At 38.1% G+C, this 23,130-nt stretch overlaps 1 protein-coding gene across 2 annotated transcripts in view; it reads right to left on the bottom strand.

The window, feature by feature from the left end:
* Window positions 1–4,214: 4,214 nt before the first annotated feature.
* PHTF2 (putative homeodomain transcription factor 2) overlaps window positions 4,215–23,130 on the bottom strand; it is a 73,076-nt gene continuing 54,160 nt past the window's right edge. For both annotated transcript variants that reach the window (XM_040595602.1, XM_040595601.1), the window contains 8 exons: window positions 22,971–23,099; window positions 21,489–21,761; window positions 20,359–20,490; window positions 17,788–17,874; window positions 16,677–16,832; window positions 11,782–11,877; window positions 8,039–8,164; window positions 4,215–6,913 (listed from right to left, as the gene is read on the bottom strand). In XM_040595602.1, coding sequence (XP_040451536.1) covers window positions 6,893–6,913; window positions 8,039–8,164; window positions 11,782–11,877; window positions 16,677–16,832; window positions 17,788–17,874; window positions 20,359–20,490; window positions 21,489–21,761; window positions 22,971–23,099 — 1,020 coding nt within the window. In that variant the 3' untranslated portion in view covers window positions 4,215–6,892. The remainder of the gene's footprint in view (window positions 6,914–8,038; window positions 8,165–11,781; window positions 11,878–16,676; window positions 16,833–17,787; window positions 17,875–20,358; window positions 20,491–21,488; window positions 21,762–22,970; window positions 23,100–23,130) is intronic.

The following is a 23,130-nucleotide window of genomic DNA, read 5'->3' on the forward strand; positions in this document are numbered from 1 at the left end:
GCGGCAATTTCAGATTTCTGAAATTTTGTTTAAAGATGGCAAGTGTCAGCTCAAACATAAAATGCTTAAAAAGTGAAAAAGAACAGGGAAGAAAAAGGTAACAATATATTTTTTTAAAAATTAATTTTGTATTATTTCATAGTAATGCTTTGGGAGAGTTGTTTTTAACATGTTGGTGCAACATATTTACTCTTCAACATTTAATCTAAACTAACTCTATACATATATTTTGCCCTTCAATAATTACACCATTCCGTAAGGACGTGTACCAAAGTTAACAGTGGGAAGTTCTCAAGATGATATGATGAGCTCATACTGGCAACCTGACAGTTAATGCAGCCGGCATCAGCCACATGGTTGTCTTTGCCCTTTCCCATTTAATCCTGTTGCCATGCTGCAAGTTTTCACCTGGTGAAACCAAGACGGGACTTAGATTCTCACCCAAGCTTTTACATTAATATATAACAATTAAAATCCATGGTCTTACATACCTGCTTAGATAAAATTCCGTTGCATCTTTGGTACGATAGCACTAAAGCAAGACCTGCCAGACCTTAAGCAAGACCTTAGGGGCCAGAAAGCCCTGTCTGCCTTAAACCTGATGGAGCATCAGCTGAAGTGCAGAACAGCCGGCCACGCGTCCAGGCTGCTGTGGAGGTAGCAGTGTGCTCCCCCACCGGCCCCAGGCAGAGCTCTCTGCAGGGCGCTGGCCTCAGGCTGGAGAAGCAGATTCAGCTACTGATACAGCCAGAAGATGGGTGAGAAGTTTTCCTTCACCGGAACATCCCCTGTACCAAGGAATAGACTACAGCATCCTCAAGACTACTGTAGTTGCCCATACCTATTGAAGTCCGTGGGGTACAGTATTTGTGAGGATCAAAATGACCAAGAGGACAAACACTCGGTGGCAGTAGCTGACCAGCTTTGAGACTGGTTGCAGGCCATGGGGATCTTCTACCACTACAACAGATCTTCCCACACGATTTATCCTCCCCAAGATGACTTGGGTAAGCCACAGGATCCACAGCCACAGGTTTTTGGTAACAAAAGCCATATATTCAGCATTTTACATTTCTAAAAGTAATTCCATTCTAGAGCAAAGAATGGTTCTGTAATAGTGACAAGCTGTAAAAAGCAATAGCTTTATCTTTTATCACCCATAGAACTCCTGCTGTACTTTTTTTTTTCTTAAAATACATTTTGTGCAAAATTAAGTTCTGTGTATGTCTATACCATAATTTGGAAAAAATTGTATATAAAATGTACTTGATTTTTAAAAACAATCCCAACATCAAACAACAGAGAAAGAAGAAACAGATCAGATGCAGCTGAAGTTTTCATATGAGAAACTAAATACAGTATGTTCTTAAAGCTCCAGTAATACATTCTTTCAAAAACCAGAATGCATTTTGGTCATTATTAAACATTAGTACAGAGGCAAATAAAATACAAAATACAAAATACAAAATACAAGCGTCTTCAGCCTGCAAGATAACCATCTTGAATCCACAGTAAGACTAAGTGACAAGGATCAGACCGACAGCTGCAGCCTCCTCGGTGATTTCTGTAGTTTTGTGTTACTGCCACTGAACTGCCCATTGCCACTCACTGCAAGTTCTGCCTCAATCCTAATCAAGAGAACTAGCAACAAACTATGAGGAAGATCCTGGAGTCCCTAACAGAGAAGGCCCTTGTCAAAGCTGCCTGTACATCTAGAGAACATGCACCACATGCCAAATTCAAGGTTAGCAGTGACTGGCTGCTTGAGGCAATAAGGAGGAAATCTCTCCCTGCCAAGCCCCAGGCAATGCTGGGCTCACAGCTTATATTTCATAATGCAGATATCCAACTCTGACAGCAGACTTGTCACCAGAAGTGGGGCAGGGTGCAGTAGGTCCAGATAACGGAGAAATCACACTCCCTTCCTTTCCTGTTATCCTCATCACAAACTGCCCCATTGCAGCCTTGGACATTTCCCCCTTCCCAGGAAAACTGTTTGGTTGCTGTCACCGGTGGGGTCTACCTGCTCAACTAGCAAGGCAATACGAGCAGATACGGTGAGCGGAGCTGACGGGTATTACCACAAACACCTCTATCAACCAAGTCATGAATATGGGTGGTACAGAAATCTTCCAGATGTTTTGCAGCACTTTCTGACTCCTGGGCCAGACATTCCCCAAGGCCCAGCAGAATTGCCAAAATCACCCCCTGGCTGAGCATACCTCATACAGGAACTTCAGAGGACATCTCCAGGCTCCATCCACCACAGATGACTAGAAGGTGGTGATTTTCAGGAAGAGTGTCAGCAAAGCAGGATCCAAACACCCCAGCAAGGCCTGATTAGTTTTTTTTTTAAGGCTGACGAGGTAAGAAGACAGCATTTGACAAGAAAGGCAAAGACCATGTGAAGACTGTTTTAGGTTCTTTGTGTATTGCTGTTTTGGTTTTTGTTGTTTAAAAAAAAACACACCCAAAACCAACAACACACACACACACACAAACACACCAAACAAAATACAAAAAAAAACCAAAAAACCCACCCAAACAACATGGGCACCTTCCGAAGACTATTTCCTCTGCTATCTTGCAAGTAATGGCATTGGAAGAAGACTGCCTTCCCCATAGAGTTTGTCAGTTGCTATTTATGACTAAAAGATTTGCTTCCCATCTCCTGTACCAATACAGATATATTTTGTGCAGTCATGCAATAAAAAAAAAGAGATTGCTCTGTGGACCAAGAAAAAAGTATCACGTATTCCTTTTCCTTCAGTTCTCTCTCATGTTGCAGCAAATTCACTGCTTGAGAAACTGGTAACAAAAGTCAACTTGGGGAGGCAGCAGCGGGTATACCAGCACTACCAACAGCCGCCTTCCTCCTTTCCCCTCCAACAGGTAAGCTGGATGCCTTTGGGCTTGAAGTATCCAGTAGACAGTAGCATCAGCCCACCACCACCATCTTTAGAAAGAGAGAAAAAATGTCTCTCTACTATATACTGCTGGATGCCAAAGATCGATCTCTGAAATCTGAACCAGTAATAAGCACTACCTAGAATGAAATGTGCTCGCAATCCAGAGAAGCTTTTGGAAGTTACTAAATTTTATATCCACCCAAAGGGTTTTAAATATCCTATCCACAGAAGATAACATGAAAAGAGCTGTAAGTTATTTTTTTTTCAATACACGTAATCTACACATTGGATGGCTCACTGGAGCCTACCAGAGATAGCAGGTTTACAAATAGGTTTGCAATCATATATCAAGCAAGCAGCACACCGACAAAACCCCTTAAAATTCACTTCTTTGGTTTCCTGAAAGGTCTTGCACCCCTTCAGATTCCAAACGTGGCACTCGGGAGGATACATGTAAATTTAGCTCCATGCTATAAGCTGTAGAAATACAACTCTCTGTAGGAGGTACCAGGATTTCCCAATCATAACCACCGGTGTAAGACAGAGGCCACATTCAGCACATGCTGAATTCATGCCTGATCACCCACAGCTGCTTCAGTTCCAGGTACGCTTTTCTGTTGGACGGGATGGGTTTGAGACTATCAGGACTGGAAAAAATGGCCCATGACCCGAAGCAAGCCAGCAAGCAGCAACACATCGGTCAGATCCCATCATCTTCAGCTCCATAACTATTTCGGCAGGTACTCAGACACAGATGGGGTATGGACTGCGGAAACTTGCACTGTGCATAACATTTTCTGGCAACGTCTAAGAATTCTGGCACACTAAGGTATCACCTAGAGATGGATGGCTCTCAGGAGCTATTCATTTCTTAATACATGTAGTGTCTTCCATGACCATCAAAACAAATTTTAAACTGTAAATAGCCTACATTTAGAGTAAGTTTAGGAAGTGAGCAAATGAACGCAAGTGTGGAGTGTAACCTACTGCCAAGTCAGTCCTGGGGATAACACTGGCCAAACCTGTTTATAAAGTCCAAAGAATACGCTGTGGGAAAGCCAAAATGAAGCTAATAAAAATGGGTGTTTGAAAGCCATTAATGGAACAGTTTTCTGTTAGAAACTATTTCACTAATCAGTAAACAAATAGCTAATACATGTTATCACACATTAATTCTGTCCAAATATTCCGTAACATGTTATTGAAGCATTTAACTTTAATTTCAATATGTACTTTAGTTTGCTTGTATTTTGATTTTTACACGGAAGTATTTCTTGTGACATAACAAAACAGAAACAGCCAAAATGATGATTGAAATTAATCCCTTAAATCCTGGTAAAATAGAACTAAATTCTGTTTCAATATTTTTCCAATAGAAACAGTTATTTAGAAGCCACATGTTTAGTAGTCAATAAGATTAAACTACTTCGCATAACTAAATGTGTCTGAAAGTTTGTGTTCTTGCAATGAAGTGCAATTTTGACAACCATCATTTGCATTCCACGTGCAGGATTTGTCTCCCAAATATGCTTTAATTTAATCTAAATCAAATATATGGATTTAAATCAAAACAGGCAGACTCAGAAATATGCTGGATATTACTAAAAGACATATCTGACCATTGTTTTTTCTTCTTTTTTACCATCAACCGTAGAAAGCTTTATTCCAAGCCTGATCACACTTTCAGTTACAAAACAGGTGGCAAAAAATTACAGTTAACACACAAGATCTGCCATATTTCTACTTGCCTCTATTCTCATACTGGATTTTCCACCTTGAGGGATGGAAAATAAACCTCTTCCATTTTTAACATAATGAATATACCTAATAGTAGGAAATACTGGGGTTTATTATTTTTAATTTCATTTTGTGAATCTTTTACTCTCCCCAAGCTGCCACTTGTTAGTGCAACAATCCAGCACAGTGCTAGTTGCTGAGGTATACGTGGTTAAACTAATTTCACCTCTGACCAAAACCGCAATGTTTTCCCTCCCCCCTCTTTTTTTTTTTTTCTTTTTTCTTTTTTTTTTTTTTTCCAGGTAACAAAAGCCATATATTCAGCATTTTACATTTCTAAAAGTAATTCCATTCTAGAGCAAAGAATGGTTCTGTAATAGTGACAAGCTGTAAAAAGCAATAGCTTTATCTTTTATCACCCATAGAACTCCTGCTGTACTTTTTTTTTTCTTAAAATACATTTTGTGCAAAATTAAGTTCTGTGTATGTCTATACCATAATTTGGAAAAAATTGTATATAAAATGTACTTGATTTTTAAAAACAATCCCAACATCAAACAACAGAGAAAGAAGAAACAGATCAGATGCAGCTGAAGTTTTCATATGAGAAACTAAATACAGTATGTTCTTAAAGCTCCAGTAATACATTCTTTCAAAAACCAGAATGCACTTTGGTCATTATTAAACATTAGTACAGAGGCAAATAAAATACAAAATGCTTGTTTGTGTTGCTTTATATATAAAAATATTTTTATACCACATAAGTTTAAGGTACATTATTTCAAATCTTTCAAGATTCTGAAGATTAGCAAGCATAGTGCAATGTCCAGACTCTTGTCATCTACTTACTTGTCATTTTTCAATATGAAGACACTATTTTGGAACCACAAAATGTAAGAATACTTGCACCTGGCGATATTAATCCTCCCACATAATTTGTAGATGGGAAGTTTGTTCCAGGTAACTTAAGTCTACATGGGTGAACATCAGTTTTTGTCACGCTGAAGAACCATGAGTCAATATGACTGGTCCGTGTGGGAGGCAGGGGACAGAAGGCAGAGGGAGAGCTGGGAAACCCCAGCCAGGAAAGCGCTGGGGAATGACACCTGCTGGGGAGGAACAGGAGGAGAGCAGGTTATCTGAAGACACAAATCTGCTGACTACCAGGCTTCATGAGCTCTGCTGCTCACCAGAGGAACTTTTCTGTGTTAAGCTGTTCTTAAACTTCAATGTGGTATGAATGGCATATACTATAGTGTACAAGAGGAGAGCATCTATCTATCTTATGCTCAGTCATTCATAGCACTCCTTTCACCAGTAAATCTTCGGCTTCTTTAAATACTCAGCTTCAACATACAATATATACTGCTCCATAGTTCACCATAATATATTCCAATTAATATACATTTATATGTATATATATAAAGTTTCTCATTAAAAGTAACAATAAAAAGTGCACATATTGAGCATGCACAGTCAGAGCTGCGCAGAACAGCCCAGTATTTCAAATAAATACAATATTTAATTTTATCAAAATATCATACAACATGGTAACCATTTACAATTATTGCTCTAATAAAAGTGTTATCAAAGAGCACTTGTTGACTTGTTATATAATACCTTGATTAATATCCCAGGATATTTAAACTGCAGCCTCTACGAGTTTAGATCCTGGAATTACTCAAAATATTAAAAGTTCCCATTTGCATCTAATATTAATATAAAATATTTATGCTACCTGTCATACTGTATTGTCAGTACTTTATTTTTTGTATATGTCTCACTTTTCTACTGCAACCAAACATCTATTGATGTTACGTTGTCCTCATAAATGATTGGTGCAAATGAAATATTCTAAGCAATTTTACCACATTATCAACAATCAAATGACTTCCTTATAGTGTTACCGTAACTAAAAATGTTCAGCACTGGCTTCAACTTTAACAACAGAAGTTCTCAGACACACAATTTTTGACCCTTCTCAAAGCTGACTCTTTCCAAAGCTAAACAAGTAAGTTTGAAAAGAAAATATAAATGTCAACTAAAATGAACATAAACAGTGAGAAGTTGAAATAAATACAAAGATTGCACAAGACAGTCAGATGTAAACACTTCAATTTTCCAAATGACATCCTTGAAGAGGTTGTAGCATCTGAAATACAGATTTCAGTGGCTGCTTTGAGGCAGTTTTGTCAATCAATGAGCTTTTCTATAACACTGTGTTATCTCGTCTTCTTTATGTATTGTCAAGATTTGATCTTCCAGAGCTGGAAAAGTTCAAGCAGTAAATCAGTATTATTTTTCAACTCAGTCTTCCATTTACCAGAACTGCAATACCACCACTTTCTTTTTTCCTACTGCATTTACTGCATATTCTATAATACGCAAAATAAATTTTACATTTGTTTAACAGGGAAAAAAACGGACAGATGTAAGCAAACTCAGTGGCGAATTAAGGGCTCTGTGCTACAAGCTTGTCAAAACGAATGTGCCTCTTAACCTGAATCTTGAAATAGTTTCCAGAGTTTGCAGTTCAGAGCGGGGCAGAGAGTAGGGCCTAACAAGGTAGCCCTTCAGCCACGATGACACAACACTGTGTAATATTGGTCACAGTAATACTCTATCTACCATAATACTTCACTGCAGCGCAAGACAAGGATAGCTTGCATCTTTTTGCATTCCTTAAGGAGCTACAAAGTCAACAGTGAGGAATTCAAGGCAGAAATCAGATCTGGGATACAAAGAAAAGTCAAATAAGATATAGTACTTATGTGTATGAATGTGTCTGTATGTTTAAGAAATCCTGGTAATTATGTGTCCTACATAAAGTTAGAAAGCCACAAAAATGAAAAAAAAACCCACAACCAAAACAAACAAACAAAAAACCAAAAGAGTTAAAAGAGCTGCCCCCCAGCCATGGGCAGGGACACCTTCCACTAGACCAGGCTGCTCCAAGCCCCATCCAGCCTGGCCTGGAACACTGCCAGGGATGGGGCAGCCACAGCTGCTCTGGGCAGCCTCTGACAGTGGCTCACCGTCCTCGCAATAAAGAATTTCTTCCTTAGATCTAATCTAACTCTACCCTCTTGCAGTTTAAAGCCATTCCCCTTTGCCCTGTCACTACAGGCCCTTGTAAGAAGTCCCTCTGCAGCTTTCTTTTAGGCCCCCCTTGGGTACTGGAAAGCTGCTATAAGGTCTTCCTGGATTCTTCTCTTGGCGCATATGAACAAATACATCACTATTCTGATACAGCTTAAATGCCATAACCATTTTCAAAGAATAAATCTTCTAGTTAATACAGTTGAGAATACATTAGTCTGCAACGTACGATCCATCTATCATAATATTCTGAACCCCATGGTGAAAAAAAAGGATGCTTATCAAGTAGTTACCTTTAGGTTAAATCCAAGCAAGTCACTGATGACACCAGAAACAGCTGACAAGATAACAACTTGGGTGATATTATAAAGCAGTGGATTCATTGTAAGCCCATACAACCTGAAGGGACTGTCCAGTTCCTAGTAATGCAAAACAATGACATTAAAAGCAAAAATTACACAAAGAGGTTTTTGTTCATATATGTATTGAGTGATATTCGATAGCTTAAGAAGTCTTCAAGTCACAATTGAGTAAAACATCCTCCTATTCTTCTGCACAGGAAAAACAATGAGCAAGAAAATACCCATCACATTAACTGACTACTGATGTCTAAATAACCCTTCAAAAAATTGGAGGCTACCCAGCTAAAGCATCTACCAATTTGCTCATGAAGCCAGGAAAATAGAGAACTAGTTTTCCTAAGGTGCCATCATTTTAGAATTCCTTATAATTTTCCAGAAATCACCTTCAGTATTAAAACAGCTGACAGACAGCAGAACCACAAAAAACAGCAAAAAAAAAAAAAAAAGATTTTCCACAGTGACAGAAGGCTACCTCACTACTATAGAAAATTAACAAAAATGTCTTTCCTAATGCATTTCCCTTTCCATTAATTTTGAGAATAATTACTGACGAACATAGCCAGAAAAGGAAGATGAAGGGAAAAAGTACTAATAATCATTTAACTGCTAATAATTTTTTTTTTTTAATTGGAAAGATCAAATAAATTAGCCAAAATTAATCTGCAACAGAACTTGAACAAAACGGCTATTTCACCAATTTTCAGTTACTGGTGTGTGAATGAAGTCACCCACACATTTCTGGCCTACAAGTACGTCAAATAAAGGAATAAAAAAAGTTTTAAAATATGAGTGGATTATATATAGCATAACAACTATCACTGCTTTGGTCATTTATATTTTCATTTAGATGTAACATGGTATAAAACTGCTGCAAATACAAAAGCTATAAAAGGCATGATTCTGAGAACAGCAGAGAAATCCATTAAGGAAAAAGTTTTTAGATTTTGGATTCATCTTACCAATTTTGGGAGTAAGAAAACAGTAAGACTATTCAACATAATACAGTCTTCAGTAAAAGCTTAAGGATCAAAACCATCCAAAACCAAATTTAAAAAAAAAAAAACAAACAAAACCAACTCCATTTTAGCTAATGGGCATGAAATACGTAAATGCATTGATCACTAGCTACCAAAAACTCATTGAAAGCTCATACTAGATGGCTTGGAAATCCATCTCACTTTTGGGCACATTCTCACAGTAACTAAGTGGTGGCCTGGGTCTGGGATTTGTGCCACAAAAGTCAAGTCCCCTTTGGAAAGGTCATGTCAGTTGACACATTTCTGAAAAGAGTAAAACACGAACAGTTTTTTTGCAAACACTGAGAAAAGCATGAAAAAGACCGAAGTGAATCAGATCAAGGGTTGATCAGCATCCTGCCACCAAGAGCAGCTGCTTCTCACCCTACCTACATTCTCACAGCACACAAACATTTCAACACATGAGACACCCTGAATCTGTCTAGTCTACTTGTTCAGTCTCTCCTTGAATCCAGATAACCTTTCTGCATCCAGTGTCCTTTGACCAACAGCTGCACAAGTCTGCTACCTGACACACAGAGAACACTTCCTTTTGTTTGTTCCAAAACCAGGTCGTAAAAGCTTTGCCGTTCCTTATTCTTATACCACAAGAAACAGTTAATAACTGACTTAGCCAGGCTCTCCACATCATTATAGCATAACTCTCAACCTAAGCTGTTGCTTTGTCTGCTTTGAACTCTTCCTGACTCTGTCGGCCCTCTCATGAAAGTGCTGCATATTTTTTGAGATGAGACCACACACACTAGCAGAAATACCCCATCATCTCAGCCTCTAACTGACTAGTTTAAACAGAGTTTAAACTTCATTTTAAGAACTGCTCCTTCTTGCACAGGAATCAATGAGGTAAGTGGCTAGAATTCTACATACGGTACAATAAGGCAGCAAGGTCTTAAAGCACCACCATACGCAAAGCCCTCCAATTGTTTCTCTTAAGAGGCTTGAATTTTCCAGACTGCAGCGGAAAGGTATGGAGGCATTGAAAGATACGGTTTTACTGCACTACAATCCAGCCATTCCCTCTACTTACAGGGATCTCTGCACATGGAATCGGTATCAGTTGTGCTATACTCGAACATGGTGGGAGGGGTGTGTGAACTGAAGGAAGTTTATCTGAGGGGGAGGAAAACACTTCTGTATTTGCCAGTCATTCCTGGGGAACTGTTCTACGGGACCACTCTATCTTGGACTAAAGGAGGAAGTTGATTCCCTCAAGGAGAAATCACAATACTGTTGTTACCTCACTTCTGAGTCCAAGAATAACAAATCAGTAGCACCTCTTTAAGAACTTTACCATGAATGTATAACAAGATCCAAATGCTGAAAGCTGAAGCTTTCACAACAGCCAAAGTGGTTAAGCACTGAAACACCATGCCGAGAGAGGTGAGGAGGCAAGTCATGAGTTTGTTTTTTGTAGTATCAGAACTGGCTTCCTCTTTGAAAGCCTACTTTAGTCAACTGTAGGTTATATACTGTTAATTTTAGTGTATAAACACATTAAGAATACTAAATCTAACTGATCTTATTTGTTCATAAAAGCCAAACCTAAAATAAAAGAAGTTTTTCAAGTGTTACGTTTATTACTCTCATTTGGCATTCAAGTAACCCTTAAGCAAGTTTTGGATTAAGGAAATGTTTAGTCTGAAGGAGAATGAGACATTTCTGGGCCAAGAATGAAGCTCCCAGACAAATGAAAGAACAAAACAACTTGCTTCCCAAATTATGTCAGATCTGTGAGTCTGAAAGAACAGACAAACTCAGCAGAGGCAATTTAGGATCAAAAATGTCTTCCTGAGAACCTCAACCACTGCTTTGTTAACAACAAGAAGCTGTTCTATAAAAGCCCTAAGCAGGTCCATGCTCTAGGATGGCTTTCAGATGAGTGAAAGAAAGATGATTTTTCTTCTGCAGAATTCTAGAAATGGAAAGTAATAAAAAAATTCACGTTCTCTCACCATGAAGAAGTATCTTCTTCTCACCAAATATAGTTCCCTGACAAACAGGATAATATCGCATAAGCGAAAAACTTCTTTACTAAAATTCCATGCAAAAAATAATTGCCAAATAGTTCAAGGGCACAGCTGACATATTTGAATTACATTAAATGAAATCTGTACCTTTAGTTCACTTATAAATGGACCTATGTAACAGTTTCTCTCTGTCTTCCAAAAAGATTAATCTATCACAGTAAGTAAAGACGACATCAAGGATAATCTAGTTTTAATTTGAAATGGTAACCACTGACAGTTTTTAAGAGGAATTACTTTTGTGGAAGAGTACAAATCCCCCAGCAGCTTATTACTAGAACCAGATATTTACACTCCAAAAAACCCAACAACATTGCATCATTTATTTCTCAAGCATTCATCATCCTGTCCATCCTGAAGTACCTTCTCTCAGGCTGCTCATATAGTTTAAAGAATAAAATTTATTGTATATAGTAATAATTTGTAATCCACAATGATAGCAACATAACAAGACTGTAGCGTGTGAACAAGTAGCATTGCTGTGAAAGAGTTACAGAGCAGATTTAAACCAAAACATACTGCGCTGCCTGCAAAAGTAACACAAGCGACCCATTAAGCAATCTATTCTGCTTCTTAGTTACATATAATATTGTAATAGTGCTTTAATTCTTACCTTCAATAACTTAGTAGCAAGTTTTAAAACATTGTTCACTAGTGTCAGCTCCTCCTTCTTGTTAGGCTTTTTCTCCATTTTCAAGTACAAGTTTATCTGATTTAAATAAAATAAGAGTATCACCACTTACTCAGAATTTAAAGGAATTTGGAAATATTTAACAATAAAATGAAACGATTAGCCAGCAGTCATATAACAGAACAGTGATGACGTTTCTGCAAGGAAGCAAATTTTTTGCTTCCTTTTTAATATTTAAGAGCAAATACTGGTCCAGTGCCATAGGAAAATACAATGTTTTATGATACAACAAAATCTATTTGACACTACTACAGCAACAACTTTAAAAGCTCAATGCAGTCCACAAATTAGGCAAGAAAACCAACCCCATATGTAAGGTTTGCATAATTTCTTTTTCCTCCTTCAATAATTACCCGAGATTTGTCAATTCATTTCCAGGTCTTTCTACTAGCATGTAGACTTTATAAGGCTTAACAACCCCAAAAGATACTGAATAGACTGAAACGCTAAACGAAAATTCTGCTAAAGTATAATTTCTTTTAAAAGATTTTAGTGTAATTAAGTACTTCATGAGCACTTTGAGTGCAGAAAAATCAATCTTTCCAGTGCCTTGAAATATCTGAAAAATTAATTAAACTCTTCATTGCTGTAGAAGAACAGTACATTGATCATTGAACACTTCTGCGTTCCAGATGTTTTTTAGGTCATTGTTTCTGAGAAAGTTTAGTTAAGAGTACACATTAACTCTCTTTTGCCCTTCCAGCAATTTTGAAACATCAGCTTTCATTCTCAAATAACCTATCTTTGATATCTTAGACCAGGCAAAGGCTAGTTTTTCTTTTGTAATGCATAACAAAAGCAAATCAAAGGAAAAATATCTTGAAAAGCTGTGAACTTACTATTTTAGGATGATGACCTTCATCAACAAAAAAAATTAACAATTCAGCAATACACTGAAGCATCCTTCAGATGACAGAAACTCTTACCAAGCCACAGAAGTGAAGTTGCAGAAAGGAAGTGATGCTATATGATGCCATGATATATTTAACCACTTTGTTTAAGATGGTTATTGAAATAAGGGCCATGGACATCTGAACAAAGTAACTCCCTAAAATGGTCACTGTTTCTTATACAAGTTAAAACCAAAAGGCTATGCCTCATATATTCCAAGGCATATCAAGCTCCTGAACTACCAAACTCATTTTAAATTATGCTTTTAGAGGCAAAGAGATTCCAGTTTTTAATATAAAATTACTGATTTCAACAATTCAGGTGTTTATAAACAGAAATAAACTAAGAAAAAAAAAGGCTCTTGTGTTGGATTTGCATTGCAAGGTTTTGGTAGCAGGGGGGCTGCAGGGGCAGCTTCTCTGAGTAGCTGCTAGAAGCTCCCCCAAGTCTGACAGAGCCCGTGCCAGCCGGCCCCAAGGCAGCCCACCACGGGGCAAGGCCGAGCCCGGATAAATATATCTGTGATAATATATTTAAGAAGGGGGGAAAAAATCTGCACGATCACAGCAGAAGAGAGAAGTGAGAGTATGTGAGAGCAACAGCTCTGCAGACACCCCCCCGGGCTGGGCAGCAGGAGGCTGGGGGGGCTCCAGGCCCCGGGGCAGAGGCTCCCCGGCAGCCCCCGGCGCGGCAGGCTGTGCCCCCAGCCCGGGGAGGCTGTGACCCGCGGGAAGCCCATGCTGGAGCAGGTTGGCTGGCAGAACCTGTGGCCCTGTGGGGGACCCACGCCGGAGCAGTCCGTGCCTGAACCCACGCACTGCGAAGCACTGCAACCTGTGGGAAAGACTCATGCAGAAGAAGTTCACGGAGGACTGTCTCCCATGGGAGGGCCCCAGGCTGGAGCAGGGGAAGGGTGTGAGGAGGAAGGAGCAACAGGAACAGTATGTGATGAACTGACCGTAACCCCCATTCCCTGTCCCCCTGCGCTGCTCAGGGGGAGGCAGTGGAGAAACTGGGAGTGATGCTGAACCCAGAAAGAAGGGAGACGTGGGGGGAGGTGTTGGTAAGTTTTGATTTTTATTTCTCATTATTCTACTCTGATTTGAATGGTAATAAACTGATTTCCCCAAGTTTAGTCCATTTTGCTGTGACGGTGATCTCTCCCTGCCCTTACCCCCCCATGGGCCTTTTGTTGTGTTTCTTCTCCCCTGCCCAGCTGAGGAGAGGAGTGACAGAGAGGCTGGGGGGGCACTGGGCATCCAGCCAGGGTCAACCCACCACAGCTCTATTTAGAAAGTCTGAAAAAACGCTAGGCAATAAACCCTAGGAGAGTTCAAATCTCTTTACAGCTACTATGTTGTCATTAATTTATGAAAAAAACCCAACATTCAATAACAAATTTTGAATCAGGAGGGAAGTTTGAATGTATATATATGCACAGCCATCTACCATACCCACTCTGAGAGTTTAAAACTGGCAAGACCACTTTGATCAGACCATACGTCATATTTTACTCAACAAGGAACCACTGAGGCACTTCATTTACAAGACAAATTAGAAACACTTTCAGAAGGACTTGAAAAAGTAGAGACAAACAGCATGCAGTCAAAAAATCCCTTGATATAAAATGATTGATCTTTTAGTTTCCCATCATGACTCCTAATCATGAAATTCATAGGTTGAACACAGAAACGGATGGAACTTCACTACAGGAACTAGACTTTGCAATTTCATCTTTTCTGGGAAGCATTTAAATTGAATGTGGGACTGAGGTTTGTTTGTCCTTTTGGGTTTTTTCTTGTAGTTGTTCGTTTGTTTAGGCCCGTGACACCTCTGGCCAACAAGGAAGAGATGCAACATGTAGATGCGCTTGTCATTGAGGGGTCAACCTGACCATGGATACTATTGCACAGATTACCCATGAATGTGAAACGTACTACAATCAAGAAAGCCAAGCAGTTAAAGCCTCTCTGGTATGGAGAACAATGGCTGAAATTTAAATATGGGGAGGCCTGGCAAATTTGATTAGATTACATCCCTTGCCATGCACTAGCCTTCACAATAAGCCAAGGCTGGGCTTATGACTGTCCTCAGGCAGGGAAATTCACCGATTAATATAAAGCACACAGATGTGGCTGCAACTTGGCTAACAAAAAGTAGATTTTGCAATTTCATCTTATCCCTGAAGCATTTATATTGAATCTGGGGGTTGAGGCTTGTTTGTCCTTTCTGGGTTTTTGTTGTAGTTTTTTGTTTTGTTTTAAAGCTTCATTCTCTTCTCAGTAAGCCTAATAACATTAGTATGTGATTTTCAAGGACACCAGTTCATATGTGCTTCCTTTAGATCAAGTGAGTGTCAGTCAGTTGTTCGGGTTTGACCTCTCATGAAAGGCCAAAATGTTAAGACTTTCATGAGTGTCTAAGAACACTGTAAATATGCTGTGGTATCCAGCTAGTATGTGAAACCAGTCCAAAATGAGTTCTACTCAGGGTGACGTGTATCGTTTTTATTTTCTGAGAAACAATAGTGAATTCTATTCCGGTTTTCACTTCATAAAGCTCTCAGGCATTTTTAAGGGAAATTACTTGTAACAGGATAAGGTAGATTCAATACAAAGCTAGGTGTCTGATGACATAGTACTTTCCGCATTTCTTTTTGTATTTTGTTGTTTGTTTGGGGTTTTTTTTTAAGTTATGGGGACACAGAGGGTGTGCTTCTTTCAATGGGTATGCTGGCTTAAAATATTTAAACACTGACTCTCATGAAGACCGTAGTATAGAAACCTATGAAAGCAAAACAAAGGCTTGACATTCTCTCTCTCTCATGCGCGCCTTGCTCTCCGTAATTTTTTTCTAATCCTTATCACAAACATTTCCCTTCATTTTCATTCCAGAAACAGAGGACATACACTTCACTGGGACATTAGGCTATTCGTACTCTGAGGATCAACCAAACAATGCAAAGCTCTCCAGGCTCAGGAACTCTTGAGAGGTATCACACTGGTGCAAAACACAGCATTCAGGGCAAGGTAAATAGGCAGTCTGTCTTCTCAGTGTCGAGCTGCATCATCTTTAGTAAAGACAGAATGAATTCTCACTGAGCAATATAGGTAAGCAGTCATTTATACCATCTGTCATTAAGTTTCACATCCTGACTTTGGGAGACAGTTTGGAAGATTTTGTTCTCCAACTTGAACACACTTCCTGTAGGAAACGCGTAAAGGTTTCTTGAACGGCCTATTTACCTTGCCCTGAATGCTGTATCTTGCACCATTGTGAAACCTCTCTGAGCAGGAAAAGATGGCTTCTTGCCTAATGCTAACTGAACATGCTTAGCTTGGAAAACTATCATCAGTGCCAGGCAGAGCAGAGAAGGAGGTTTGCAGTACAAACACCAACCAGAACATTCCTGAGAAGAAAAGTAGGTAGACCCAAAGCCAAGCTTGAGAGATGGCTGAAAGAAGAAGTCTCCAAGGAGTCTACAGGAGACTATATGTAATTCATGCAACCTAGCAGTCAAAATTATTAGACTGGAAACAGTGACCCACTTTGTAGGGAGTAAGTTTGTTTTCAAATCTTTTACTCTCCCATCCCACACTTTGAGAGTTCAGGTGTCTTTTTTCCTATTTAAAAGCTACTTTCTATGTTTGTGTTCTGTTAGATTTTAAATTATATCAACCGACATATACTGATATCTCCAAGTCCACTCACTCAATTGGGATATGGCCATCTCAATCTTCCATACAACTTTTAAACAGTGTCATACACTTCTCACAGAAACCGAACCTCATGTTGTAAAGTGTTGTTCCACTAAGCCCTAATTAACTCCCTAATCCAAACTATTTTAATACATCTCAAATGCATGCCTGAGACCTACCAAATGAATTACTTTAGATAGAAAAATATAGGTCTATAGAAATTCTCACCTGCTCAGTAAGTAATATTGAGGTATTGCTGTACTTTTTACTGGTTTCAGATCCAAGAGTAACAAATCTTAAGAGAAAAAGAGTTAGTGAAATGCACCAAATTATGAGTTCCCAATTGTAGTGACACTCAAGGAAGATCTCATGCATGTGAAGCAGCTGAAAACAAAAGAGAAAAAAAAATTAATCAAACTAATGATTACATTATGACATAAGAAAATAACCTATCTCCCCAACTCAAAGAAAAAAAACCCAGTTATCAGTACAGGGATTGGGTTTAGGCATTAAATATTTTTGAATCATAATTGAAAATCAATACTGTGTCAAATATATGAAGTCTGAAAGGCTCAGAATTTAGACACTTTTTTTTCATCTCTTTAAAGCAATAGAAAAAACTATCTACTCTAAGCTAATTTTAAACCCATGTTCAAACTTGCAAAGACACTATACAGGATAAAAAACCAAAACATACCCTCAAATGTACTGAATTATATAGAAAATTTAATCCAAGCAGAGTTACTGATACATTACATTCTGATTAAAGTATTTATAGTTAGCTACCAGGGAAACACATTAGTGTTAACTAGGGAAGAAAGTAGAAAGAAAATACAACCAGAAGCCATTCAGAAGCTTTCCTGTATTCTGAAACAGAAGCTCAAGGAAAAATCTTAAGTGGTAAAAATCCTTAAACATAGATTTGCTTACAAAAAGATATTCCACTAGAGGGCAAGCTAATATAGCCAGCAATCTTGTTTCTCACAAAAATCATCAACCAAGGTCAATAGTTTTCAAACGTGTGTTTTGATGCAAAGTTAGAACCCCCCCCCATGTTCCAAAATACATGATGAAAAATGAAAGAGGACATAGATTTTTAAAAAAATCTTATCATGTTAGGAATTATGCTATCAATAAGTTTCTCTCTTAAGAGAATAATATTCTGAAGTAGATAAAATGAACAATACAAAATGCAGCTTAATCTTCTGAAAAGCTGTATCAGCTGTTACTGATTTTTCACCATGGTCTTTTAACTCAATAGGAATCACCATGCAAAAGGCACTCAAAACTATTTTAAAGCTATTTAAGTCATGGCTGTAGCTATACAAGATTTCCTTACCTGTGCACAACAGATAAACACAACTGAGATAGTCAGTAGGAAAGCAGATGAAACTATTACATCAACTGAGCGTTGAGGACCTCGACGCTGAAAATAAAGGGTATGGATATATGTGAGTGAAAACCTACCCAATCAACGGTGATATTTAGCATATCCAGTTAGAATCACACCTTGAACCTATGTTTCATCACGGCTCACAATTCAGCAATTTAAGTTCCGAACACAATATTAGATCCTAATAAAATCACTACATTTTAATACCCCTAAAGGCGTGCAAGATTAATTCAGATGCAAGGATTTAAAGGTAATTATGAGAAAGAAAATATTCACCACATGTTCAGTCAGCTCCTTCATTATATGACACAACTTTCAGCAGCATTCTCTGACATAACAAATCAGATATGGCACTGGGCTTTAACCCCAAGTATTGAACCAGTACTAACAAAAGTGTTTTGGACACCAGATTGCAACAGGATATCAAAATATGATTTCACATGGTTGGTCTTTTCCATTATTTGCCTCTTTTTGACACATAAAAATTGTAGCTGTAAATCACTGTCCCATTGTGGTAGGTGCAATAATATAATTCTCTCACCCAGGAGGAGGAGGAGGAAAACACGCTTGTCTTGAAAGGTACAACCACACTGTTTTCAGACATTTTTTTCTTGCTTACTGATACAATGAAATATTTCTACCCACTGAGCTTTTTCCCCTCTTTATTTTTAAAGAACTATATGTCCTGTGCTGCATTGAAGCATGTACAAGTTGTAACAGACATTCATTGCTCAACTTTGTTCTCTAAACATAGTACTAACTATACAAATGCGACAAGAATGGGAGGTGTACATAGGCAAGATATAACCTTAGAATTTGGAGAACGAGACAGGAAGTTTAAATGTTGGGGCAGGGGGGAGAAGTACAAATTACTACTGCAGGTACACACGCACTGCTTCTATATTGAGTCAGAGAGTTTTGCCTCTGCTAGACTTGAGATGTGTATATACCCCAGCCCACATCTTCCCAGGTGGACATATATACAGACAGGTAACATGCAAGTGTATTCTGGACAGATGCTATGGCAGTATATGCCAGCAGCACCGCTGCAAGAAGGCAGCCCTGCTGCTTAGCTGCTTGTCTCCATTCCTTTCCTTGTGCTTGCACAGGCATTACAGATGTGCCCAGTGAACCAAGTAAAACAACAGATAGAGGTGAAAATTAGTGTTCTTGACCGGTATTTTTCAGTTGGGTTAGTTCTCTACGCCCCTGCCTCTGACCACTGATTGCTTTTTTTCTTAGTCACACAACTATACAAGTGTTTCTGGTGGCATAAGAAAGAGTGGAATATATAAGATGTGGTTGTGACAAAAGAAGGCAACACTCTCTCTGCAACAATGCTACCATATGCAGTCTTTAAAGCATCAAAACTACATTCTATTGTCCAAGTGATGTTATCCTCCTTTCCTCCCAGCCAGCAACACATTACAGACTACAAGGAAAAAGGAGTCTCTCAAATGTAAAATGTAAAGGGTACCTCTTTTTCACAGCCGCCCCAACAGATACTTCCATACTTGTGTTATCAATTAATTGCCTCAATTCCTCTTAAAATGATGCACTTTCAAATTTAGTATTGTGCTTTACATTAAAAATTTTGCCTGTTTATAGTTCCTGCTTTCCACGTTCTCCAGTTTCTACACCATAACTGCTTTATGTTTTCATAATCCTTTACCTACTTCTAAAAATTATTGATAGCAAATTTCATCTAACCTTTCTTAATTGCTGTTGGAAAGCATAGATGGAAATAAGGGGATTACCACCACTAGCAAGAGATTCTTAGTTGCTGTTGACCAAAAAAATGCTGCTATAGAAACCAAATAGGGAAAATAATTCAACTTCATCTGAGTTGAATTACCTAATCTAGGGAGAAAAACGGACTAAAACTTGGGGTGGGTGGGGGGGGGGGGGGGTGACAAACAAAAAACACCAAACCCTGAGTTAGAGAACATGTATCCTTTTACAAAGAATCATCAAAATGCTCTGGCTTGGAGAGATCATTAGAGAGGTATAAAGAGATTACTCAAATGTGAGCTGAACATACAATAGAGGGATCAGAATGTCTTACAGATAATACTTGGGCATAATTTCTGGCTTCAACTGGCACATAAACACAGCACAAACACGCATATAAACTGTCTTGCTTTATAGATACCTTCTGTGTTAATGACACTAAGTGGTGGGTATTTTACAATAAGGTATCATCTGTGTTATACTAAAAGTCACTATTTTTACCCAACATATTCACCTGAGAGACTTTTCTGCTAGCATTAGTAACATAAGACTCCAACTCTGAAACACACTCATACTTTACTCCAAGGTAAAAACTAGGCATTTACTTTCTTACAATCCAGCTGCCTGCAGACACTGCTGGCTCAGAGCCACTAAAATGAAGCATATACGGCATGTGCACCAACAGCAGTAAGTGCACAGGAGGAAAAATTCAGACTAGGATACCAACCTTCCATCAAGAGCCTATAAGGTATTTTAAAGTGTTAGCAAAAATATACATTATTTTACCTTTAGATAGGACCTGAGAGAAAGCCACATTTTTATATTTTGTACTTTCTTCAAGCGGAAGTGAGGAACCTCGGATTTTCTTGCCCTTCTGGCAGATGTTAGGTGACCAAAAAGTTTGGCAAAAAGTAGCCTCTGTAGAGAAAAAAAAAAAATGCTTTAACTGTTAATTGATTTTCAAGGACACTAAAAAGACAATCGAGAAAAGGCTTCACTTAAAACTGAAATATGTTAATACAGTGCAGAAATACGAGTAGCATGTTACTGAAAAGAGGAGATACACTAAAAAGTTTTAAAAGTCTTCATAGTCAAATGATAAACAAAATTTAGCTACACTTTGAGTTCCTTTCTTTAAATTTCAGACAACAGATCAACTATGCTTTTAAAATTTGGGAGAAAATCAAACCTGCCAATCATTTGCATTAGAGAGTGCCTGTATCACAGAAGGTCATTCCAACAGAAATTATTATTAGAAGCAGGTTAATATTATTCTACTGTACTAAATCGCCTAGTTTGGCTATAACTTGAGAAAAGAAAGTTTAAAAATTTTTGGTTTGTAGGCTAGTAAGTATCTATACTCTGCTGACAGTAAGGGATATTGATATTCTTTTAAAAGTTTAAATTGCAATAACAAACAATAAATTAACAAGTATCTTACTTCAATAGCAGCTCTGGCTGACTCCAGCCATGGGACCGATCTGCTAGCAAAGCAGGCAGGGCCCTTGGCTAGGCTCTGGACTGAACTGTTTTGAATTAAATTGAAGGTTTTAAATGAAACAGACTGATAGAACAAATTAGACATTTATAGAGTTCTTTTATTGAAACACCTTCTTCTCGGACGTGACTAAGAGCCAGGTTAATGCACTGAGCCAGAAATCTGGAAGAAAATATTGAAGTTTTCCCTCAGAAATGCTCTCCAAGAAAAGAGGTTATCTACAGAGACTGTACAGACTTCAGTCCATTGCAACTGAGTCATCTCCTAAACTGTAAGCCCTTTGAAGTACTTGTCATCATTGATCTATGAATCGTAGTCCGCTGAAGAAAACAAGTTTAAAATAGCCACAAAGTCAAAAAACCACAAACAGTAAACCTTGTTTTGCTTTGGATGAAACCTCTTGGTTTGCTGTTCATACCTGTTTATACGTCCTCTCAGCTACACACAGCAGAAAAAAGAAAATCCACACTAGAGAGACACGGACCACAAAACTTATAACCACCATTGAGAGAACCAGAATATCTCCATTTGATCCAAATGCAGTCATACAAAGTTCAGTGGCAGAATGGGTAGCTAGTTGTTCCAAGTCTTTAGCTTGGGAAAGTCGAAAGACAAATGGCATTAAACCCAAGATTAAAGATATGATGTTTCCAAAAATCTGATAACCAATTCCTGGTATATAGCTGTTCACCTAAAAACAAAATAAAACCAAGGATATTTTAAATTTTGGAATTAATTTTTAATTAAGTCAATAAATTATTAATGTTCCTGTCTTACCATCACAAAGAACACTTTATAACCTGCTAAGTTATATGAAAACTTGAACTAAGCATCTTCACAATTTACTATTAAGGAAAAGGAACTCCTCAATGAGGACTTAATGCACAGGAACTAAATATGACAAATCACATTTAAAACCCAACAATATAACACTGCAGTTAAAAGACTCCAGTGCATGTTCTTGTATTAAAAATTCATTCAACACTGAATTAACAAAGTGTACCAATCAGACTGTGTTGCTTACATCCTGTATGTTGCTCCTATTTGTGTTTTGCTTTTTGGTTATATGTTTTTTAAAGGAATCAAAGCATTCACAGTTCAGACAGGACTGGAGTTCTACTGTCCTGGATATGGCTTTGTCAAGTTTACTTCTGCTGTGGATTGCACCCAAAACTGTATCACCTCATGAGTCAGGTACAGAGACCTGAACCAAGTTTGTGAATACACTGCTTTTTAACAAGTTGGAGACAGTAAGTATCAACTTGTCAGAATTAGTGATAGTTTTCTTCAACTATGCTAGGATTTTATGTTCAACTCTACAAAATGCCTATGTTGTCGGTATTGAAAAAAAGTATTACATCAATTAAATGCTTTTCCAACCATTTCCTGAAGAGGAGTACTAGGAAAAAGAAGGGAGGACTAGTGAGACATCCCACTCATCGTCTTAGATATTTTTTTCCTAAATAGGAAAGCTTTCTTTTCCAGTCTTAATATTAGGATTCAAATGCTCAGATCTGTATATTCCTAACCTAACACACTGGTTGTTCATCAAAATCAAGGAGATAAGTAAGAATATTCACAGCATACATCACTTTGGAACAATAAAACAGAGGCTGGCTATGTTAGCAAGTACCTAACAATGCAAACACATTTTATTGCCACAACACTTAAGATTTGGTAGCTCTTTTATCTATTAGTAACAAGTAAATCAGAGTGATGTAAGCCATGGACCAACAATGTCAGTAACATGCTTTAAAAAAAAAAAAACACCAAAAAACAAACAAAAAAAGCAGTCCCAAACCCCAAACTAACATACAAATCCCTACATATAATAAGCTTATTTTTGGTAGTTCTTAGACTCCTAAATAAAATATTTGCATAAAGTAAAAAGAATACTCACTCTGTTCATTATCATACCACTGATTTCGAGCACAGACATATCTGCTTTCTTGCAGTCATTACCCTCCCATACAATTGCACTTATTTTTTCTAGTCCTGGATTCAAACTGTGGATCCAAGGCAAATGACTCTGGGGAAGGCAAGGAATACATTCCATTGGA

Source organism: Falco naumanni, chromosome 5 (genome assembly GCF_017639655.2).
Source record: "Falco naumanni isolate bFalNau1 chromosome 5, bFalNau1.pat, whole genome shotgun sequence".
Classification (NCBI taxonomy): domain Eukaryota; kingdom Metazoa; phylum Chordata; class Aves; order Falconiformes; family Falconidae; genus Falco; species Falco naumanni.